Raw genomic sequence first — 24,448 nt, 5'->3', positions numbered from 1 at the left:
CCTGTGACTCCATCTTCAGAGAACTGTGAACCTGAACACCAAGGTCCCCCTGTTCCATGACATTCCTTAAGGCCCTACCATTCACCATGAAACTCCTGCCTTGATTTGACTTCCCAAAATGCAAGACCTCACACTTAGCTATATTAACCCCCATTTGCCATTTCTCAGCCCACTTCCCCAGCTGATCAAGGTCCTGCTGCAATTCCTGATCACCTTCTTCACGGTCCATAATATACTGTCCACCTGTTTTCGTGTCATCAGCAAACGTATTAATAATGCTTGTACATTCTCATCCAAATCATTGATAGAGATAACAAACAGTAATAGGCCCAGCACTGACCCTCAGGTACTCCTCCAGTCACAGGCCTCCTGTCCAACAAGCATCCTTCCATGATTACCCTCTGCTTCCGACCATCATGCCAATTGTGTATCCAATTTGCCAGCTCACCCTGGATTCCATGCGACTAACCTTCCAAAGCAACCTACCACGTGGAAGCTTATCAAAGACCTTACTGAAATCTCTATAGTGGTCTACCACCCTGACCTCATCAACCTTACTGGTCTCTTCATCAAAGAGATCTGACAAATCATCTAACAAATTTGTGAGGCATGATCTCCCAGGAACAAAGCCATGCTGACTACTCCTAATAAAATCCTGTCTTTTCAAATGTAAAAATATCTTATCCCTCAGAATCTTCTCAAGTAACTTACCCACCACAGATGTTAAACTTTCTTATGATGTTATAGTTCCCAGGCTTTCCTTTGTAGTCCTTCTCGAATAAGGGAACAACATTCACTCCCCTCCAGTCTTCTGGGACCTCACTCCTGGCTAACAATGGTGCAAAAATATCAGCCAAGGCTCACACAATTTCTTTCCTAGCCTTTTGCAACGTTCTTGGATTTATCTTGTCAGGACAAGAAATTTATCCACCTTCATACATTCTAATACATCCAACACCACCTCTCCTGTGAGAGGGACTGTCCCTAAGAGATCACCACTAACTTTCCCAACCTCTGGTCTTCATGTCTTTTTCCACTGTAAACAGAGAGGAGAAATATTCATCGAAGGCCCCACCTATCTCCTGCATGTCCACTTTGGTCCTTGAGGGGTCCTATTCCCTCCGTAGCTATTCTTTTTCCTTTCAGATACTTAAAGAACCTCCTTGGATTCACCTTAATCTGCTCAGCCAAGGCTATCTCGTGCCCACTTTTTGCCCTCCTGGTTTTCTTCTCCTGTATTCCCTGCAGACATCCTTGATCCCAGCTGCCTGTACCTGAGCCATAACACATTCTTTTTTCTGGTCAAAGCCTAAATATCTCTTGTCATCCAGGGTTCTCTATTCCTGCCAACCTTGCCTTTCACCCTCACAGGAATATTTTGGCCTTGAACTTGAGCTATCTCACTTTTTAAGGCCTCCCACTTGCCAGAGGTTCCTTTGCATCCACTCAACTCTTGCAAGCTCCTGTGTAATTCCATCAAAATTCACATTTAGAACTTGAACCTGTGGACCAGTGTTGTCCCTCTCCACAACTATTTTAAAATTAATATAATGATGGTCACTGGTCCCAAAGTGCTCCCTCACTGTCACCTGTCCTGCCCTATTTTCCAAGAGTAGGTCGAGTTTTGCCCATTCCAGAGTAGGATCCTCAACATACTTCCAGAGGAAACTTCCTTGACACACTTAACAAATTCCACCCCATGTGAGCCCTTAATGCTCTGGCTGTCCCAGTCTATGTTAAGAAAATTAAACTCCCCTATGACAATCCTATTGCTCTTGCAAGTCTCCCCAATCTCTCTGCATATTTGTTCCTCTAATTCTCATTCACCATTTGGGGGCCTATAGTACAGCCCCAATAATGTCACCATCCCCTTCCTTCTTAGCTCCACCCCCAAAGCCTCAGGAGATGAGCCTTCATCGATCATATTTCATCTCTGACTACTGCTGCGATACTCGCCTTAATCAAAAATCCAACTTCCCCTCCCCTCTTTCCACCACTTCTATCCCACCTAAAGTTGCTTAATCCTGGTGCATTAAGCTACCAGTCCTGTCCCTCTCTTAGCCAGGTTTCTGTAATAGCTATAATATCCCAGTCACACGAACCTATCCGCCCCCTGAGCTCATCAGCCTTACCTGTCAGCTCTGTTGCTTAATGTGATTCATATTTTTACAGGAAGAAAATACTGGCAAACTGGAAAGAACTTGGACTGGATAAGACTCTGTCCCAACAGCATGCATTCCAGTTTCTAAGTGAAGTGGGTGTAGAGATAAGAGAAGGGCTTGGTATGATCTTTCAGACCTGCCTGGGGAGGCCAGAGATTAGTGAGTTGCAAAATAACACCCTTATTCAAGGAGGAATATCAGGACACTTCTTGTAATCATGAGTCAATTGAACAGCTATGATGGATTGAGGAATCATCTTTCCTTTATCTTGGTTTCCCATACCAAATAGCAACCCTATTGCCAACTGCTATGGTTCGAGACATGCCGCTCTACACTAACGGGAGCCTGGTAGCTCAGTTGATACAGCATAAGACGTTTTACCTGATAATCCAGAGTTCAAATCTCTAACTGGGTGCGCTGTTTTGATCAGAGTTTGTTCAATTCTCTGCACCACCAGCCTCCACTGCACTTACAGTACGTCTGACGCAATGGCAAGGGAGGGTGCCTAACAAGGGTCCCAAAAAAAAAGCCACTAAGAAGCATATCAAAGGCGAGAAGCATCTACAAGGTGCTTAAGCAGGTCCACCTGGACATCAGTATCTCCTCTGCAGCCATGAGGGTCATCAACTCATTCATCAATATCTTTGAGCACATCACCGGCAAGGCCTCCTGCCTCATAGGCAACAGCATGACCATCTCTTCCCGAGAGATCCAGACCACAGTCCACCTGCTGCTGTTTCAGGAGCTGGCCAAACCACACCATCTCCATGGACACCAAGAGAGTCACCAAGTACAGGAGCAGCAAATGAAGCCTCCTAGCAGACAATATTACAAGAAAGAGAATAAATAATGATAACAAAGCCCGTCTGACCAGGAATCTCTCCCTCTCTTATTGTACACGATCCACTTAGATTGCAAGGATAGCAGATTGATCCTAACCATTTGGCCAAGTTTTCAACATGTGGAGCATGCTCACATGCTCCAGCATTTTGAGATCAAGGAAGTGGTGGTGTCGGGGCTCCTGAAGAGCATTGAGGTGGACACGTCCCCATGGTATCTTCCCAGATTGTTGAGAGCGCCAAGATATGTGATTGCTGCGGACTTGATTAAGACCTTTGTATCCTCATTAGCCACTTGAGAGATCTCACAAGACTGGTGAGTAGCTAATGTTGCTCCTCTGTTCAAGAAGGGTAATAGGTATAATTCCAAGAACGGGTGAGTCTCACATCAATGGTGGGGAAGCTATTAGAAATAATTCTTCGGGATAGGATTTATACACATTTGGAAAAACACAACCTAATTACGGACAGTGAGCAGGGCTTTATGTGGGCAGGTCATGTCTTTTAAGTTGACTAAATGTTTCAAAGAGGTGACAAAGGCCATCTAGGAGGGTAGAGCAGTGGATATTGTCCACCGTGATTTCAGTAAGGCTTTCGACATGGTCACTCATGGTTGGCTCATCCACCAGATTAACGTGCATGGAATCCACAGTAACTTGGGCACATGGAATCTGAATCAGTTTCTGAATCCTTGCAGAGGGCAAGGCAGAGGGTGGTGGTGGAAAGGTATTGTTCAGGCTGGAGGTCTGTGCCGAGTGGTGTTCCACAGGGATCCGTACTGGGATCTCTGCTGTTTGTGATTATATAAAGGAGATATGAGGAGCAAGTTTTATTTACACAGAGTGGGAAGAATCGGTAACGTGCTGCCATGGGTGGTGGTGGTGGAGGCAGATACCATCGGGACCTGAGAATAAGCAAGGAAGAAAGGAACAGACTAAGGGCAGGCAGAAGGAATTTTGGCATCATGTTTGGGACAACATCGTGGGTTGAAGGGCCCGTTCCTGTGCTGTACTGTTCTAAGGAAGTAATCTTATTTGGCCATTCCAGACTTGGTGCTTCTGGCTTACAGGCTGCGACACAATCCACACCAGCACAACATCTCCCTTTCAAAACAAGAATCAAAGGGGGAGCATCAGACTCATCAGTCGGCTTTTGCTAAGATTAGATTTTATGAAGGAACGCCAATGCAAATTTTTGAAAGGCAAATTTAGGATATCTGAGCGGCATAGATGAGTTGGACTGAAAGGTCTGTTTCTGTGCCGTACATCTCTTATGACTCGAAAACATCGTCGTTCTCTCAAACTCATCCCAGACAGGCAATGTCCCAGTAACCACAAACAAAAAGGCCCCAACCAACTGCAGATGCTGCAAATCAGAAACAAAAACATAAATTGCTGGAAAAACTCAGTCTGACAGTTCATTTGGAGAGAAAGCAGAGTTTATATTTCAGCATCCAATGATCCTTCCTCAGAACTTCTGCTTTCTCTTCAGATTTGCTGCCAGACCTGCTGAGTTTTCCCAGCAATTCCTGTTTTGTTCCCGGAAACAACCATTACCTTTCATCACTATAGAGGCAGCATCCGAGGAGCAGGAGAACCGACCGACTCCCACAGCTACCTAGATTACACCTCCTCCCACCCTGCCCCCTATAAAAATGCCATCCCATATTCCCAATTCCTTCGTCTCCGCTGCATCTGCTCCCAGGAGGACCAAATCCACTACCGACCAACCCAAATGGCCTCCTTCTTCAAAGACCGCAATTTCCCCTCCAACGTGGTCAACGATGCCCTCCACTGCATCTCCTCCACTTCCTGCTCCTCCGCCCCTCCAATCGCAACCAGGACAGAACCCCACTGGTCCTCACCTTCCACCCCACCAACCTCCGGATACATCGTATCATCCTCCGTCATTTCCGCCACCTCCAAACAGACCCCACCACCAGGGATATATTTCCCTCCCCTCCCCTATCAACCTTCCAGAGAGACCACTCCCTCCGCGACTCCCTCGTCAGATCCACAACCCCCACCAACCCAAATTCCACTCCCAGCACCTTCCCCTGCAACCGCAAGAAGTGCAAAACTTGCGCCCTCACCTCCCTCCAAGGCCCCAAGGGATCCTTCCATATCAGTTGCAAATTCACTTGCACCTCCACACACATCATTTACTGCATCCGCTACACCCGATGTGGTCTCCTCTACATTGGGGAGACAGGCCACCTACTTGCGGAACGTTTCAGGGAATACCTCTGGGACACCCGCACCAACCAACACAACCACCCCGTGGCTGAACACTTTAACTCCCCCTCCCACTCCGCCACGGACATGCAGGTCCTTGACCTACTCCATCGCCAGACCCTGACCACACGAAGCCTGGAGGAAGAGCGCCTCATCTCCCGCCTAGGAACCCTCCAACCACACAGGAAGAATGTAGATTTCTCCAGCTTCCTCATTTCCCCTCCCCCCACCTTATCTCAGTCCCAACCCGAGATTCAGCACCACCCTCTTGACCTGCAATCTTCTTCCCGACCTCTCCGCCCCCACCCCCTCTCCGGCCTATCACCCTCACCCTCACCTCCTGCCACCTATTGTATTGCCAGCACTCTTCCCCCTAATTCCCTCCCCCCTACATTTTATCTCAGCCCGCTTGGCACACCAGCCTCATTCCTGAAGAAGGGCTTATGCCCGAAACGTTGAATACTCCTGCTCCTCGGATGTTGCCTGGCCTGCTGTGTTTTTCCAGCACCACATTTTTCAACTCTGATCTCCAGCATCTGCAGTCCTGACTTTCACCTTTCATCAATATGTCCTGTTCCAAAAGCAGTGAGACATAGTTTGGATGGAACCACCCAAACAGTTCTCGACTGGAACTCTGAAGCCTCACAAATTTGTTGACACGAGGTCAAACATGGTCAAAGATACTTCCTGCCACCCCCTACTCCTCAGCTGATGAATCATTATTCTTTATGTTCAATGCCGTTGGTGGGAAAACCTATGGGTGGTGAGGGCATACAATGTATTCTGGACATGGGACTTAAACGTCCAAGACCAACAGTTTAGCAGCACCACAACTGACTGAAGTGAAGTCCAAAAGGACATAGCTGCTAGCTGAGGTTTGTGACAGACGGTAAAGGAGACAAGGAAAATTATATTTAATGGCATTCTCACCATTCTATGTGATGATTGGTATCTTCCACATATGCTCGTCCATGACAGTTTGAAGTGAGACACACAATGTTTGTGACAACTGCAACAAACATTGTGCACATGGTGAGGACAGCGCAGGAGAGAGAGAGAGAGAGAGGAGAGAGAGAGAGGGGAGAGAGAGAGAGAGGATAGAGAGAGGGAGAGGATAGAGAGAGGGAGAGGATAGAGAGAGGGAGAGGATAGAGAGAGGGAGAGGATAGAGAGAGGGAGAGGATAGAGAGAGAGAAAGGATAGAGAGAGGGAGAGGATAGAGAGAGGGAGAGGATAGAGAGAGGGAGAGGATAGAGAGAGGGAGAGGATAGAGAGAGGGAGAGGATAGAGAGAGGGAGAGGATAGAGAGAGGGAGAGGATAGAGAGAGGGAGAGGATAGAGAGAGGGAGAGGATAGAGAGAGGGAGAAGAGAGAGAGAGGGAGAAGAGAGAGAAGAAGAGAGAGAGAGGGAGAAGAGAGAGAGAACACCTGCACAGTTACTGCGTTTGCTGTTTTTGAATTCATGTGTCGCTGGTCATCGGAGTGCGTCTGGGAAAATTAACAAAGTGAATTTCACAACTAATCTTGGAGGAAGTGGTTTCGGCGAAGTTCAAAACACAGAATCAGATAAGTTAATTGTTGTTTTAAGTCTGTCAAATAGAAAGGCTGTATTAGTGAGTACAGTGGGTTCTATCTTGATTATATGTTTTGGAGATAAGTCTCTTGATTAAACTTAAAATAAAAGCCATAGCTATTAATTTAACCTGGGGCAGTGTTTTGTAGAGGAATCAAATGGTGTTATTTTCTGGATCTGTAGATTTTGAAGGAACAAAAACGGCCTTTGCAGTGATATGTACTTCTTGTCAGATGTGGGAGTTTAAAGAGAGTTTAAGGGTTATTGCAGATTATATCTACCATAAATGCTGTTAGATGCGAATCTTATCAGATCGAGTTAGAGAGACAGATAGAAGCGATGAGGAATTTGAAACAGCAACAGTATGTGATGGATGGCAATTATCGGAAGGGGACAAAGTCTCAGATACAGTCACATAGATGGGTGAACTCCACGAAGGGTAAGACAGGAAGGCAGCTTGTGCAGAAGTCTTTTATGGATATACCCATTTCAAACAGGTATACTGTTTTGGAAAATGTAGGGGGTGATGGATTCTCAGGGGAATGTAGCATGAACAACCAAGCTTCTGGTATTGAGACTGGTTCTAATGTAACGAGGGGTAAAGTCGGCTTCCAAGAGATCAATTGTGTTCAGGGATTCTGTCGTCCGAGGTACAGACAGACGTTTCTGTGGCCAGCAGAGAAAAAGCAGAATGGTGTGTTGTTTCCCTAATGCCAGGATAAAGGATGTCTCAGAGAGGGTGCAGAATGTTCTCTTGGGGGAGAGGGGCCAGCAGGAGGTCATTGTCCACATTGGAACCAACGATATAGGAAGGGAAAAGATTGAGATTCTGAAGGGAGATTTCAGAGAGTTAGGCAGAAATTTAAAAAGGAGGTCCCCAAGGGTAGTAGTACCTGGATTACTCCCAGTGCTACGAGCTAGTCAGGGCAGGAATAGGAGATAGAGCAGATGAATGCATGGTTGAGGAGTTGGTATATGGGAGAAGGATTCACATTTTAGGATCATTGGAATCTCTTCTGGGGTAGAAGTGACCTGTACAAGAAGGACAGATTGCACCCAAATTGGAAGGGAACTAATATACTGGCAGGGAAATTTGCTCGAACTGCTCAGGAGGATTTAAACTAGTAAGGTGGGGGCGTGGGACCCAGGGAGATAGGGAGGAAAGAGATCATTCTGAGACTTTTGAGAACAGAAGTGAATCAAACAGTCAGGGCAGGCAGGGACAAGGTAGGACTAATAAATTAAATTGCATTTATTTCAATGCAAGGGGCCTAACAGGGAAGGCAGATGAACTCAGGGTATGGTTAGAAACATGGAGCTGGGATATCATATTAATTACGGAAACATGGCTCAGGGATGGGCAGGACTGGCAGCTTAATGTTCCAGGATACAAATGCTACTGGAAGGATAGAAAGGGAGGCGAGAGGAGGGGGAGTGGCATTTTTGATAAGGGATAGCATTACAGCTGTGCTGAGGGAGGATATTCCTGGAAATACATCCAGGGAAGTTATTTGGGTGGAACTGAGAAATAAGAAAGGGATGATCACTTTATTGGGATTGTATTATAGACCCCCCAATAAGTCAGAGGGAAAATGAGAAGCAAACTGATAAGGAGATCTCAGCTATCTGTAAGTGTAATAGGTTAGTTATGGGAGGGGATTTTGACTTTGCAAACATTGACTGGGACTGCCATAGTGTTAAAGGTTTAGATAGAGAGGAATTTGTTAAGTGTGTACAAGACAATTTTCTGATTCAGTATGTGGGTGTACCGACTAGAGAAGATGCAAAACTTGACCTACTCTTGGGAAATAAGGCAGGGGAGGTGACTGAGGTGTCAGTGGGAGAGCACTTTGGGGCCAGCGACCATAATTCCATTCGTTTTAAAGTAGTGATGGAAAAGGATAGACCAGATCTAAAAGATGAAGTTCTAAAGTGGAGAAAGTCCAATTTTGGTGGTATTGGCAAGAACTTTCAAAGCTGATCGGAGGCAGATGTTCACAGGTAAAGGGACGGCTGGAAAATGGGAAGCCTTCAGAAATGAGATAACAAGGATCCAGAGAAAGTATATTCCTGTCAGGGTGAAGGGGAAGGCTGGTAGGTATAGGGAATGCTGGATGACTAAAGAAATTGAGGGTTTGGTTCAGAAAAAGGAGGCAGATGTCAGGTATAGACAGGATAGATCGAGTGAATCCTGAGAAGCAAGTAGGAGTATATTTAAGAGGGAAATCAGGAGGGCAAAACGGGGACATGAGATAGCTTTAAATAGAATTAAGGAGAATCCAAAGGGTTTTTACAAATATATTAAGGACAAAAGGGTAACTAGGGAGAGAATAGGGCCCCTCAAACATCAGTAGGGCAGCCTTTGTGTGGAGTCACAGAAAATGGGGGAGATACTAAATGAATATTTTACATCAGTATTTACTGTGGAAAAGGATATGGAAGATATAGGGTGTAGGGAAATAGATGGCGACATCTTGCAAAATGTCCATATTACAGAGGGGGATGTGCTGGATGTCTTGAAACGGTGAAAGGTGGATAAATCCCCCAGACCTGATCAGGTGTACCCGAGGACTCCGTGGGAAGCTAGAGAAGTCTGGACCTCTTGCTGAGATATTGTATCATCGATAGTCATAGGTGAGGTGCTGGAAGAATGGAGGTTGGCAAACGTGGTGCCACTGTTTAAGGGCGGTAAAGACAAGCCAGGGAACTACAGACCAGTGAGCCTGACAACGGTGGTGAGACACTTGTTGGAGGGAATCCTGAGGGACAGGATGTACATGTATTTGGAAAGGCAAGGACTGATTATGGATAGTCAACATGGCTTTGTGCATGGGAAATCATGACTCACAAACTTGATTGAGTTTTTGGAAGAAGTAACAAAGAAGATTGATGAGAGCAGACCAGTAGATGTGATCTATAGGGACTTCAGTAAGGCGTTCAACAAGGTCCCCATGGGAGACTGATTAGCAAGCTTATATCTCATGGAATAAAGGGAGAACTAGCCATTTGGATACAGAACTGGCTCAAAGGTAGAAGACAGAGGGTGGTGCTGGAGGGTTGTTTTTCAGGCTGGAGGCCTATGACCAGTGGAGTGCCACAAGGATCGGTGCTGGGTCCTCTACTTTTTGTCATTTACTTAAATGATTTGGATGCGAGCATAAGAGGTACAATAGTCAGTTTGCAGATGACACCAAAATTGGAGGTGTAGTGGACAGCAAAGAGGGTTACCTCAGATTCCAACAGGATCTGGACCTGACGGGCCAATGGGCTGGGCAGTGGTGGATGGAGTTTAATTCAGATAAATGTGGGGTGCTGCATTTTGGGAAAACAAACCTTAGCAGGACTTATACACTTGATGGTAAGGTCCTAGGGAGTGTTGCTGAACCTTTGTGTGCATGGTAGGCAGTCCTTGGAGTGCAGGTTCATAGCTCCTTGAAAGTGGAGTCGCAGGTAGACAGGATAGTGAAGAAGCCTAGGAGAAAGTGAGGACTGCAGATGCTGGAGTACCAGAGTTGAAAACGTGGAGCTGGAAAAACACAGCACGGCAGGCAGCATCCGAGGAGCAGGAGAATTGACGTTTTGGGCATAAGCCCTTCCTGAAGAAGGGCTTTTGCCCGTAACGTCGATTGTCCTGCTCCTCAGATGCTGCCTGGCCCGCTGTGTTTTTCCAGCACCACATTTTTCAATTGTGAAGGTGTTTTCTTTGCTTTCCTTTATCGGTCAGAGTATTGAGTACAGGAGTTGGGAGGACATGTTGCGACTGTACAGGACATTGGTTAGGCCACTGTTGGAATATTGCATGCAATTCTGGTCTCCTTCCAATCGTAAAGATGTTGTGAAACTTGAAAGGGTTCAGAGTGCCACAAGGATCGGTGCTGGGTCCACTACTTTTTATCATTTACATAAATGATTTGGATGCGAGCATAAGATTAGAGTTGTAGTGGACAGCGAAGAGGGTTCAGAAAAGATTTACAAGGATGTTGCCAGGAATGCAGAATTTGAGCTATAGGGAGAGGCTGATCAGGCTGGAGCTGTTTTCCCTAGAGTGTTGGAGGCTGAGGGGTGACCTTATAGAGGTTTACAAAATTGAGGGGCATGGATAGGATAAATAGACAAAGTCTTTTCCCTGGGGTCGGGGAGTCCAGAACGAGACGGCATAGGTTTAGGGTGAGAGGGGAAAGATATAAAAGAGACCTAAGGGGCAACTTTTTCACGCAGAGGGTGGTACGTGTATGGAATGAGCTGCCAGAGGATGTGGTGGAGGCTGGTACAATTGCAACATTTAAGAGGCATTTGGATGGGGAAATGAATACGAAGGGTTTGGAGGGATATGGGCCGGGCACTGGCTGATGGGACTAGATTGCGTTGGGATATCTGATCAGCATGGACAGGTTGGACCAAAGGGTGAGTTTCCATGCTGTACATCTCTATGACTTTATCAAGTCCCTCATTCGACCTGGGGATGCCCTCCACTGTGTTGTGTGGCAATACCCACCATGCAACTGAAAAGGGATATCCATGAATGCTGTGGGCTGACATCAACAGTGTTCGACCTCTGTCAAATCATGACACATCATGTCCCCAAATCTACCATGACCATCAAACCATGTGATTGACCAGGTCCAATGAAAAATGCAGGAGGATATGTCAGGAATAACACCAGGTATACCAGGTGTGAAGCTTCAGCACAAAAGTTTTGCAAGCCAACCTGTGGAAGCAGTTTGTTATGGACAGGGCCAAACAATCCTATACATCAACAAGTTAGATGGCTGCTCTGCTCTCCTGCCACATCCACATGGAAATGGTGCTCAATTAAACAACAGGAGGTGGCTGCTTCCCAACCATCACGTTTGTCTATGATGTTGAGGCCCAGTATGCAAGACTGAGATATCAGCATCCATGTAGAGACAGAAGTGGGGAGAGATGATCCATCTTAGCCTCTTCCTGAGGTCCCCAGTATCTCAGGTGCCAGTCTTCAATCCATTTGATTCACTCTACCTGATATCATGAAGCTTCTGAAGGCACTAGGATCAGATCCATGCTCTTCAGTCTCGCCACATCCAGTGTTGTTGGCAGGAGGTGGGAGTTCCACAAAAATCTCCATCTTCCATGATGGGGAAACCCAGCATTGCAAAAGACAAGGCTAAGTCTTTCAATCCAGTTTCAGCTCAAAGTGCCAAGTGGATGACCCCATCTTAACCTCAATCCTGACATGACGGTACCAGTCTTCAACCAATTTGATTCACACCACATAATATCTAGAATTAGCTGCAGGTCCTGGAGACTGCACAGGGTACAGGTCTTGAAAATGTTCCAGTAATTCTACTGAAGACTTCTGCTTCATAACTTGCCATTTCCCAATTCAAGCTGTCTCGGTACAGCTACAACACTGTGGAACTTTGGCCAGCTATGTCCTCCAAAACAAAAACTGGTGAAACTCAAACCAGACAATTATGACTCCATCAGTGCACTTGCAATCCAAGTGATGGAAGGGGTCAATGCTTTGCATTAACCTCTGCCAGGGTCACACTCTCAAGCTCATTTGTCTTGATGCAAAAACCGACAATGGAGTTTAACTCTCGAGGTGAGGTGAGAGAGGCTGCCCTTGATATCAAGGGAGCTCTCCAATGAGAATGGCATCAGGGAACCCTTCCAAAACCATTTCAGCTGAAATCATCCCGGTAACAAGAAAAGAGAGCTGTGATTGTTCTATGTCATTCATCTCGTTCCCGGGATATTTCTGCACCAGATGCTCAGGGTCGTGTCTTGTGCCCAGCCATCTTAAGCTGCGTCCTCAATCACCTCCTTTCCATCTTAAGGTCATACCTGGGGATGTTTGCCAATGCATAATGATCAGCACCCATTCCTGACTCCTCATGCACCAAAGTTGCCTCTGTCCAAATTCTGCAAAATGTGAACAACCTCCAGACTTGGGCTGCTTAGTAGCCACTAACATTTGTGCCAGTCAAGTGCCAGGGAATGACAATCTTCAACAACAGAGAATTCAACTATTGCTCTTTGACATTCAATGTGTGATGATCACTGAATCCCTCATATAAACATTTTGACCAGAAACTATGTTGGACCGTATAAATACTGTAGCTGCTGTCGCAGTTCAGAGGCTATGGATTAGTTGTCACTGCATTCCTTGCCAGATCCTCAGTGCCTGTCCACAATCTACAAGGCACAAGTCAGGAGTGTGATGGAATGCACCCACTTTCCTGGGTGAGTGTAGCTCCAATGCAGGAGTGCAGGAAGCTCAACACTATCCAGGAGCAAGCAGTCAGCCTAATTACCACCACATTCACCAGTCACAATATTAAAAGCATCGCCCAAATCCTCAAGTACAACGAAACAGAAATATAAAAACAGCATTTGTGGGTGAATAACTCCACCGACAGGTGTTCTCTCCAAGTAACGCTCCAGTCCAACTTCAAACTACATCACTGCTCTTTCATGGTTGCTGGGTCAAAATCATGGAACCCGCTTTCTCACATCACTGTTGTCCTGTTCATGAACGAGGTTCACCAACATATTCTCAAAATCAACAAGGACAAGAAAGAAATGATACCCAAAACAGCAAGCCCACATCTCACAGGCAAATAAACACAACTCCATGTCTCAGCTGAGACAGTACATGGTGAATGGACTGGAGTGAGAGGCATAGAAGTGTCAACACAATAAAGTACCAATTTCTTCCTGAGATGGACAAAGGAGATTGATTGGGAAAGGGTAAACAATATATTAAAATAAAAACAGGGAATCAAACTGTGCATCAACAATGCAGTCCAACTTGCTTGAAAACAGTACAGTTGACATGCAGGAAGCAAAACACCAGATGGGATAAACAGAAACAAAATGCTAATGCTTAAGCTGATATTTAAGATCATGCAACTGAAATTCAAAGCAAATTTTGAGCAGGCGTACGGATTCTTGTTCAACATGTCAGCCTCAAAAACGGATACAACTCAATAGTTGGCAAAATGCACTGCAACCCTTTGGTTACCTGGGTCTAATGATGCTGCCTGACCTGCTGCGCTTTTCCAGCACCACATTTTTAAGCTCTAACTGATAGTTGTTGGGTTATCCTGAGATTGGAGGGAGCAGAAGGAGAAAGAAACCCAGGGATAAGCTCTGTACCTTGTGAGTGGACAATTGGAGGTGGTTTGATGTGAATCCTCAGAAGGAAAGAACATGCTAAGCAATGTCTAACTTCACGCATAAAAAATGCTTGACAATGGAGCGGAGGTGAAATGCTGCCAATTAATATGCACAAAGGCTTTTGGTCAAGGTGCCAAGAAAACATCACGCGTTTGCGTGGAGCACAACTGAGCAGTAGGTGGGCTTTTCCTTGCCTTGCTCTGTTTGCACTTTTCAGTTCTTTGCAGGAAGACAGCTAAGTTGTTGTTGTGGAAACAGTGAACTCAGAAATGGCACACTGTCTTGGAGCGCATCAGAGAGAATGTTTCTTATGTTCAGAGAGTCGAACAGAGAGAGGTCATCTACACTCGGGGAAGGAGACACTTTTCCCCAATTGTTTAAGCTGCAAGTAACAAAGAACTAGACAGTTCGAAAACCACTTGAAACTTGATGAGAATTGGTGACTTATAGCACATTTTCTTTCCACCAACTGTGCCTAAATAACCCCACTGAATTTTGAGAAGTAAGGGGCTTCTGTGAAACATTTCCAAGCTACCTTTGAATCGGTAATTCCTACTTTCCTTCATAGCCTGGTTTAGTTCCAAAGTAACTTGCTGTAACCAAATTTATTTCGCACCAACTCTCCTATTCATAGGAGCATAAATAATGAGAACAGGAGTCAGCCATGCAGCCCTTTGAAGCTGGTCAGCCATTCAATATAACCATGGCTGATCATCTACTCAGTCCCCTTTTCCAACTTTCACCCCATAGTCTGATCTCTAACTCCTGGAATGATATCTGACTTCTTGATTAGTTCTCCAGTTCATCCCAAGCTTAGCTCAAAAATATTCTCGCATTACACAAAGATGCCTACAGCAAACATCATGACACTTACCTTTGGACGTACACCCAGGTACCCACTGCAGTTGGGAGCTCCACACTTACATACTGTCTTTCCATTGCCCAAACAATCCAAATTATAGTTGAAGGTTAGTTCAGAACCTGAAGATAAAACAAATGGGCATTATTTCGACACGTGGTTAGCACTTTTGAGGGTGCAACCCATTCAGAGGTTTCAAGAGATCAAATCAAAAAAGCTATGCTTATTTTGCTGATGACGCTGTAGAACACAACATGTTTTGATACCTTCACGCACCCAGCCCTTGATAATTCAGTCACAATCCACAGCAGAGGGATACAGAACATTCTGAAACCAGTTTGCAACATCCTCCTGCAAATCTATTGTTAAATGCTAAGTGCCTCAGTTTTTAAAATCACAGGATGCCATGTGCAAGGAACACATGACATTACTGATGTTGACTGAGCTGCCAGTGTTTAAGCAGGCAGCTTCACTCAACTTGAAAACCACATGCTTCATTGCAGACAATGATGATGACTGGGCTCTGGTATGCTGGGAAACAGTTGTGCAAATACCACTGTTCCTTTCTATGTTCAGCCACATTCTCATTATTAGACTGCAAAGAATTAGAGGAAATAACATCATCCAGTATGGTCTGAAACACATCTCACTGCACTTTGCTCCCCCATTTCAAGACACAGTGACTTACGCTATTCAGTATGTGTCTGTTTGTTCACAAGTGGAGTTTCCCGTCAACTTCATACCTGCCCACACTAAGGCAAAGATCTTGCCTTGCATCCAGTTCTCATCAAGACCCTCCCCCTCCCGCGTACTCTCACCTGCTCGAATGTCGCAAAGTGCAAAAAGTCCGACACGTGTGTCACCATTCACTGTCCATTTCTGTGTCTCGCAGTTTGGATTGCAACTGTGGTTCATGAAACGGGAGTAATTGCCTTTGGGCCCAGCATCAATGATACGATCCTGGGAAAATGTAAATCAAACAAATGCTTTCAGCTTCACTCTTAACTGGTAACAATCACCTTGTTTCCCACAGCCTTGTCAGAGCTTACAAAGAAACCCTCATTATAGTCCAAATATCCAGTTCATTTGCAAATCTTGCAATGTAAGGCATTTATAGGTTTATGCATGAAAATCTATGTCAAAGCAACTCCAGGCTGTTCGGATGATGAGTCAGTGGACACTGCACAGACTGAGCCAGATCTGCTCAGACTCTCGTGCAATTCCCGTTTTTGTTCAAGGCAGTTCTTCATTTTGGACACTGGACTTGGCAGAGTTTGCATTAAACCCTTCTATTTAAGTCAGGGCTTCATGTTGTTTGCCAGTGATGGCATTAAGATGGACACCCAAAGGACAAGGTGCTAGATAAGACTGATATAAATAGTCATGACTCCAAGAAATTCCATGCCATCGCTCAAAATATTTGGACATGACAAAAACAATGGTGGTCAAGTACGGCAGTGATATGTACGAAAATACTCAAGCAGCTATGTCTACTCAAGGACCAATTATAACTCAAAACATTTCATCTTGAGGAGCCAGCTTTCTACTAGTATCAAGACATCCAACTTCTCAACAACAGCAGGTATTCAAATATGGAGACAGAACTCTGGACAAGGAACCCAAGAGAAATGGACCACAAGGCCATCAAGAAAAGGAGTGTGCCATTCAGCTAGTTCAATGTGATCCACCATTCAATAAGAACATGGCTCATTTCATTATGCCCCTAACTTCCTAATGGCAGACCCCAAAACCCTCAATTCACATCAATTCACAACATGAAAACACTTCAGATGCTGTACATCAGAAGCAAAAACACAAATTGCTGTTCAACAGCTCTGAGGAAGAGTCATGGATCAGTGGTGCTGGAAGAGCACAGCAGTTCAGGCAGCATCCGAGGAGCAGCAAAATCGACGTTTCGGGCAAAAGTCCTTCATCAGGAAGAAAGGCAGTGAGCCTAAAGCGTGGAGAGAAAAGCTAGAGGAGGGTGGGGGTGGGGGGAAAGTAGCATAGAGTACAATGGGTGACTGGGGGAGGGGATGAAGGTGATAGGTCAGGGAGGAGAGGGTGGAGTGGATAGGTGGAAAAGGAGATAGGCAGGTAGGACAAGTCCGGACAAGTCATGGGGACAGTGCTGAGCTGGAAGGCTGGAACTCGGAACACTTCAACCCCAGGGCATCAATGTGGACTTCAACAGTTTCCTCATTTCCCCTTCCCCCACCTCACCCGAGTTCCAGCCTTCCAGCTCAGCACTGTCCCCATGACTTGTCCGGACTTGTCCTACCTGCCTATCTCCTTTTCCACCGATCCACTCCACCCTCTGCTCCCTGACCTATCACCTTCATCCCCTCCCCCACTCACCCATTGTACTCTATGCTACTTTCCCCCGACCCCCACCCTCCCCTAGCTTTTCTCTCCACGCTTCAGGCTCTCTGCCTTTATTCATGATGAAGGGCTTTTGCCCGAAACGTCGATTTCGCTGCACTTTGAATGCTGCCTGAACTGCTGTGCTCTTCCAGCACCACTGATCCAGAATCTGGTTTCCAGTATCTGCAGTCATTGTTTTTACCACCCTGAGGAAGAATCACTTGACCTGAAAAACTGAACCTAATTACTTTCCACAGATGCTGCCAGAGCTGCTGAGTTTTGTCAGCAATTGCTGTTTTTGTCTCTATTTAGCTCAGTTCACAATGTATTCAAATTCACAATCTCAAGTGTTCTCTGTGTCAAAGTAGAACAAAAAAAAACAAACTCCACCATCCAAAACTTGACTTTAGTTGAACCTTTTCTGAACTGGTTCCAATGTGATTAACTGTCACCTGTAGTCAGGAGAAGGAGATTGTACACAATTGTAAATGCGATCTGAGCAATGCCCTCTACTGTTGGAACAAGACTTAGCTACTTGTATTCTCCAGCCCTTCGCAGCAGATGCTGCAACATCACAAGCCCAGAGGAGCTAAAACACATTTTCGGCCAATATTTAACTACAAACAGGGGATTTTTGGTCTTGGTGCAAAAGCAGCTTGACTAGCTTCTCAGACACTTTGCCATTATGGACTTGGGTGGCCACTCATCATAAATGCTTATGCCTATCAATATTCAGAGTCAGAAGGAACCTTGTTAATACGCTCACAGTTCTTGACCCAACAGCATTCCAGCTGACCACAAGAGAGGTGCACAGAATCCAATTTGATGACTCAGGACAGGACACCATCCTATCACCATCAGAACATGCAAAACCTTGGCCTCAGCTGCCCTCTCAGGTGGACAGGAAAGATCACAGCACCATTCAAAAGAATCAACAAGGCTGAGGATTTACTAAGCTTATCGATCACCCAGTGTCACTTAAAAATATCAAGCCTTATTATTTGACAGACTTTGTCATGTGCAACATTGCTCAAACCTGTCCTGGTTTCTTTCCGTAGCCACATGTCAAAAATTCTGTATTTGCTACAACACACCCCAGCATGTTTCGAGCTCGCTGTCAGCACAACGTAAATGCAACCCTTTGTTTTCTTTGCGCAACAAATTATCATATTAACTTCTTGAGCAAGCATTCCCACCTCAGAAACACCATGCTCTTTACTGAATATTCAAACCAGTGGCACTGGACCTCAGAATGAATGCAAATTGTCACATTAAGCACACAGTACTGTCGTGTGCGCACCCCAAGGACCAGTGCTTCGTCAACTAAACTTTCATCCGAGCTATCGAAGAAATAATTTCACTGGAGAAACTCACTCCTTACCTTGGTTAAGGTCAACAAATAGAAATTGGTAACGTTGCTTTCGTGAGCATGTTTTATGCGGTTTCTGCATTCTTCTTCATCAATTAACTCACCAACATATTCAGTTACAAATTGACCCTGCATGCAAGGATGACAAAAGGAGGACTTGTAAAAGGTGCTTTAAAACGTCATCACGCTCTAAAGCCAAGTAAAATACTGGGGTTGCTCAAAATCTGAAACAAATGCAGAATGCTGAACTTTCCCAAGCCATTTCTGTGGCTGTTCCACTCTCATGTCACGGTCATCCTTGACGAATCTAAAGAAGCAAAGTACAAAGAGAAGTCACCTTTTTAATGTCTACTTTTGTGCAGAGGCCCCAGCCCCGTGCTTCTGTCCTCACAAGTTCTGTCTCAGGGTAGAGTCGCTTGCTGAAGCACTGGTTCTGACAGCTTTCTCCAGCTGGACAGACAAGAGGATGGCACTCGTACATCAGAATCCGGTTCAGGCATTCCGAGTCCAGTCCACAAGGGTTTTCATCTGTGGGCTTACAGTTGCATCGTGGGATTTCTGACACATCAGCAACATGAATCTGCACTTTGCCAACTGGTTTGTTTGTCTAGTATAGAAAAGAGACAACGTTGGATTTCACTGGTGTCCACACTTCAGCATTTTACACTTTTCTTGTCATTCATGACTGAAGAGCTAAGTTCACCTATCAGCAGCAGCTGACCAATAAATGATATTTAATATTTTAGCTGTTTTAATTAATAATGTTTGATTTATTTTTTCACTTTTCTGAATCAGTCAAGATCAAGACTTAATTCACGGTGATAAGTAGCAATATGTGATGAAAAAAAAAATCAATATATTCAAGAAAAACATCAAAAATTATCTTAAAAAATAGTTCAAGTGGTCCAAACCCTTGCAAATTCAAAGATCTGTTGCACAACTGTGGATTTCTGGTTTGGTCATCAAATATTGGTCCAAACTATGAGTGAACAATAATTCACCAGTGTCCTGCTCCTAATCGCTGTCAAAGCTGACAAATGACTCTGTGACACAATTACAATTGTTTACTCTGTTCCCAAACACTGGTGACAAAACATGTCAGGATCCAAAGACATGTATGTCACCTGCAATGTTAGCAGGTGAGCACTCCATTTATGGTGGCATGGCACTTCCCTGCAGGAATTCTAAGTGCAATCAATCACTTCAGGCCTCCAGGAAGCTCTCCATTGTGAAGAGCAGAGAGGGGATTTTGTCATGCTCTTTCCCCAGATTCATCAGTATTCAATTCCAGTTTAAGGCTCATTTCGAAGGAAGGAAATGCACCAAAACTGAAAGCCAGAGGAATGATCACAGAAGCAAAATAAATGTCAAGAAACATGTGGCATACAACTGAGATATGTTTAAGTTGGACACCTATTCATTTTTCAAAGCGCAAGCTCAGTTTTGTCAAAGGAGACATTATCAGATCTTGTGAATTGTAAATATGAACTTCATTTTAAGATGAAAAGTTGCAAAAGGATGGTGGAAGCAATTCCAACCGCATGCGTACATCTGAATGGGGCTACACATAATTAATTGGCTACAAAATGAAAAATCATTTTAAAAAATTACTTCAAACACCAATTCTTGAGAAAAATCATGAAACCCATGCCCACTGATGATGGAGACTTTTACCTTACCTTAATAAATCTGTATGCTGGTGGCTTTCTTTCATTGCGTTCATTTTCCAGTGCTTCCTTACTTTCTTTCAATAACTTTAGCTCCTGAAATCGTTTTGCAGCTTCTTCCAGTGCTGTGAGTAACAAAAAAAAATGTTTTGTTTGGAACAAGCTTCATCTCCCCATGCCATGCAACACCCAGTGTTCAACTTAACGGATTACTGCTGTGGCATTTCACTTTTTCCTGGTAGGAGCTAATTAGCAGGAGCATTGATTGAAGTTTGCAAAGCCAGTTATTAGGCAACAACAGCGTCCAAATTCTCACCAGAAAACACAGGCAAAATACCATGTATTAAAACATTGTGCACTTCCGTTCCAACAACCCAAACAGGTTTCTAATAGTATTCTTTAGACAAACTCTGAACAGAGAGATCCCATTCCACCTGAGAATTGCGATGTTCTAACAGTTGTAGATTTATTTTGTTACCTTACAGCAAAGGCTGAGAGCAAGGAAGCAATACAAAGCAGCTGACAAGGAAGTGACAAAGTATAATAATCATATTTTGCATTCGGGCAATCGAGGTTACCTTTTTTGAAAATCTCGTTAATACCACCAGCTCGACCATCAGATACGTTGCCTTTGTCACCTTCTAAGTAAGGAAAGACTCTGCCCTGATGCACCCAATAGTAATCATTCGATCCAAAGAATCGTACAGGGAATTCTCCTATGTGGTGCTTCATTGCTTGAATGTTAAGTGGCACAGATTTGGGATTACAAACCTCTGCTGGCCACCACCTGAAACAAACATCATGGTCAGAACAACTGCGAAAAATCATTGGTTATCACCATGTCACATATGGCCAAGCAGATAGCACATTGAGCAACAATCTCTTATTGAAGCGCACTGACGAACAGAAGTGGTTTTAGGAACATGCAGCGTTCCTTTCACTAATCTAAAACTATCACTAATCCAAAGCAATACCAAGGAAGGAGACAAATTCTGGAAAAAGACTACATGCTTTCAATCTGTCCATCCCAAAAGGGCAGTTGCATTGATCTGATTGGCTGATTCTTCACAGAAGCTATATTTAAGTACTTGACCACCATCTTGGCCTCGTCATCCCCACCATCCTCAACTATTCCCATAGTGTTCTTCATTAGCAAACATCAATTCTGATCACATCAATGTCTCCCTCACAACCGAGATCCATTTCAATTTTACCTTCCTTCTGTTTCTGGGTTAAATTTCAATTTCTTATTGAAATTGCTTGACTGGATTCACCTCAACCAAGTCGAAGGCACGGCTCTCCAAGGTCTCACTGTGGCTTGAAACGTTGCACATCACTCTATTTCCTTCATTTCCGAACATTGAGTATGGCACACATCTGGATTCACAATCAGAGATTTCTTGTGAACAAGTCTAAAGGGTCTGAAATTTGAATTGTGGGCAGACCTAGAAATGCTGCAACCTGCATTTTATTGAACATAGGTCCTTGTCCTTAAGCAATAATCTGTTGTCCATGCACAGATGCCATCTGAACCTCTACCAAGTGTGGCATGGTGGCTCAAAGGGCAGCGTGGTGACTCAGTGGTAGGGGCAGGAACAGCGGTTAGCAGTGCTGCCTCACAATGCCAGAGATCTGGGTTTGATTCCAGCTTTGGGTGACTGTCTGTGGAGAGTTTACACATTCTCCGTGTCTGCATGGGATTTCTCCAGATGCTCTGGTTTCCTCCTACAGTCCAAAGATGTGCAGGTTCAGTGAAATAGCCATGCTAAATTACCCCACAGTGTTCAGGGATGTGTCTGCTCGATGCATTAATTAGGGGAAATGTACAGCAATAGGGCTAAGAGAATGGATCTGGGTGGGATATTCTTCTGAGGGTCGGTGTGCACTTGTTGGGCCAAATGGCCTGTTTCCACACTGTAGAGATTCTTTGAACCATTGACCAGTGCGATCATTTTAATGTTTATGTTCTGACTTTGTTGAACTGAAGCTTCTAGTTTAACATGGAGACCTGTTTTGAAAATGATGTAAGCCAATAACATGGACCTAACCTAACAATACTATTCATTCCACAGCATTCTGTGGTTTATCAAAGCAGAAACTGATGAAATACAACTCCGCATCGTCCATACTCTGTAATTCACGTCAGCCAGACAGGTATGACATGTACAGAATCAAGATTGTAAGGATTACACGTACAACTCCAAAACAATCCAGCATAGAGTCATAGAGATGTACAGCATAGAAACAGACCCTTCGGTCCAACCCGTCCATGCCGACCAGATATCCCAACCCAACCTAGTCCCACCTGCCAGCACCTGGCACATATCCCTCCAAACCCTTCCTATTCATATACCTACTTCACTTTTACTTATTCATAGTATTTGACATGATATTTTCATGTTCTTATTTAGGATTACAATTTTTACGAGTTCAGAGCTCTATCAGAATTATAATCATTAAATCCTTCCAACTCACTGCATGAGGGTGAAAGGGTAATGCGTTTCAGTCCCTCACCCTGACAATTTTTCAAAAATGCTGACTTAATGCACACCATCACAAAATGCACCAAGTAATTAAGCGAGATGGCAATGTGACTAGCTGTTTACGCTGTTGCTTGCTGCTTCTCACATCTCGACTGGAAGCTCGCTAAGAATTTGGACACGGACAGCAATTACGAACAAAAATCACTTCTCAACACTTGTGATTTTAGTCCAACGTTTTTCGTGGTGTATCATTATCACATTTCAGCATAATTATTGCCAACACATTCAGTGAAATAGCATTTCTGATCTGTAAGTCTGTAACTTTTTTTTAAGACATCTGTTGTGAAATGTTTTCATCACTTTGAAACAAAATGACTTGCCTGTATATACCGAGCTTGACCCAGACTATTTCCTTGTATCGTGATTTCTTGCCAGCCTTACAGTCATTACAATACCAGTTCCCTTCTGGCATTTCGATCGTCAGGCATTCAGGATGGAAGGATGCTGGACAGGATTCACAGCACAACAGATGACCACCTGAACACAAACGGAAACATACTTTTTTTTTAACTGCCTTGCATAACTGCACTCAACTGCTGCTGCTTCCATTCACGCTCACCACTTTAAAGTCACACAAACGCAGGCATTTCAAGGTCAATTGAGGCAATGCTTATTGAGTAACACTGATCACTACAATTCAGCATCATGCAGATACACAATTTCCCACTGCAGAGAACTATCTGCACCATACCCAGAACAACTGAGCAATGTCCCATATTAAACTCCAAAGTCCAATTTGTTTCGAGTGTTACAGATTGAACATAAACACAGTTCAGGTGTCTTAGTGTTTTAATTTAAACGATTAATTGTAATTTTTGAACTCTAAGTTGTGAGCTATTCTGTTTGAAGGAACTGAAGAGTTGCTTTTTTATTAGTATCTAACTGTGTTGCTTCATGAACCAGAGAGTTATAGCAGTTTGCACATTAATCCTCCAACCCAACATATTGAGCACCTGACTACACTAAGTTTGAACTAGTGTGCATAAAACCAATAGCACAAAATAAATGGTCAGCTGCAGCAATGTGTCATAGACAGAACGCTCATCACAGTAGAGACATGAGAGAAAAAAATTAGAGCTGAGAAATACAAAGCCATTTTGCCAGAGCTGAAGAGGGAAGTTGCTCAGTTCACATTTGTTAACGGGAATCTCAATGAATACACGAATCTGCCCAGGAGAGGGAGTAGAAGCAATCATCAATGTTGACCAGCCAGTAGCAGTCGGTGATTTCCCCAAGAATAATGATGTGGATTGCAGCATGATAAGGGTCAGTTTGTCCTGAAGCAATGTGTATCCTTTCAAAGACAACCTCATCCCTGGAGTTATTACTCCAGATCTGCAATATCCCCTCTAACCGACATATACACTGTGCTCAGATCAAAGCTGATGAAGATGAATGAAAACACAGGATGCAATGACAGACACAGCAGCTGTGAGATAAACATGCTCAAGAACTGTTTCATTGCTGGCAATTCCCACACCCTTTTACCTTGAATTACATGCATTAAACATTGCAAAGACTCGTCAGTTGTGAAGGTGGGGGGGGGGCAGGTTGGAAATTTTAGGCTGTGCAGGAAATTCCTGGCATTGCTTTGGCTACATCTGATAATTCCTGCACGATATTCAATTCTCTTGCAATCAACAGAACCAAACAAGACACAGAATGTGGAGCAGGCAG

The 24,448-nt window shown here is 44.4% G+C and overlaps 1 protein-coding gene across 4 annotated transcripts in view; it reads right to left on the bottom strand.

Moving 5' to 3' along the window:
• The window catches only part of nsd3 (nuclear receptor binding SET domain protein 3), a 132,125-nt gene that overhangs the window by 16,967 nt on the left and 90,710 nt on the right, over positions 1-24,448 (bottom strand). For all 4 annotated transcript variants that reach the window (XM_060856664.1, XM_060856663.1, XM_060856666.1 and 1 more), the window contains 7 exons: positions 23,092-23,248; positions 20,807-21,015; positions 20,241-20,353; positions 18,899-19,168; positions 18,574-18,690; positions 15,647-15,788; positions 14,844-14,950 (listed from right to left, as the gene is read on the bottom strand). In XM_060856664.1, coding sequence (XP_060712647.1) covers positions 14,844-14,950; positions 15,647-15,788; positions 18,574-18,690; positions 18,899-19,168; positions 20,241-20,353; positions 20,807-21,015; positions 23,092-23,248 — 1,115 coding nt within the window. The remainder of the gene's footprint in view (positions 1-14,843; positions 14,951-15,646; positions 15,789-18,573; positions 18,691-18,898; positions 19,169-20,240; positions 20,354-20,806; positions 21,016-23,091; positions 23,249-24,448) is intronic.

The sequence above is a fragment of the Hemiscyllium ocellatum genome, chromosome 48 (assembly GCF_020745735.1).
Source record: "Hemiscyllium ocellatum isolate sHemOce1 chromosome 48, sHemOce1.pat.X.cur, whole genome shotgun sequence".
NCBI classification, from domain to species: Eukaryota; Metazoa; Chordata; class Chondrichthyes; order Orectolobiformes; family Hemiscylliidae; genus Hemiscyllium; species Hemiscyllium ocellatum.
Note: the sequence above shows the minus strand (reverse complement) of the source record. Positions and strands in the feature narration are given on the sequence as shown.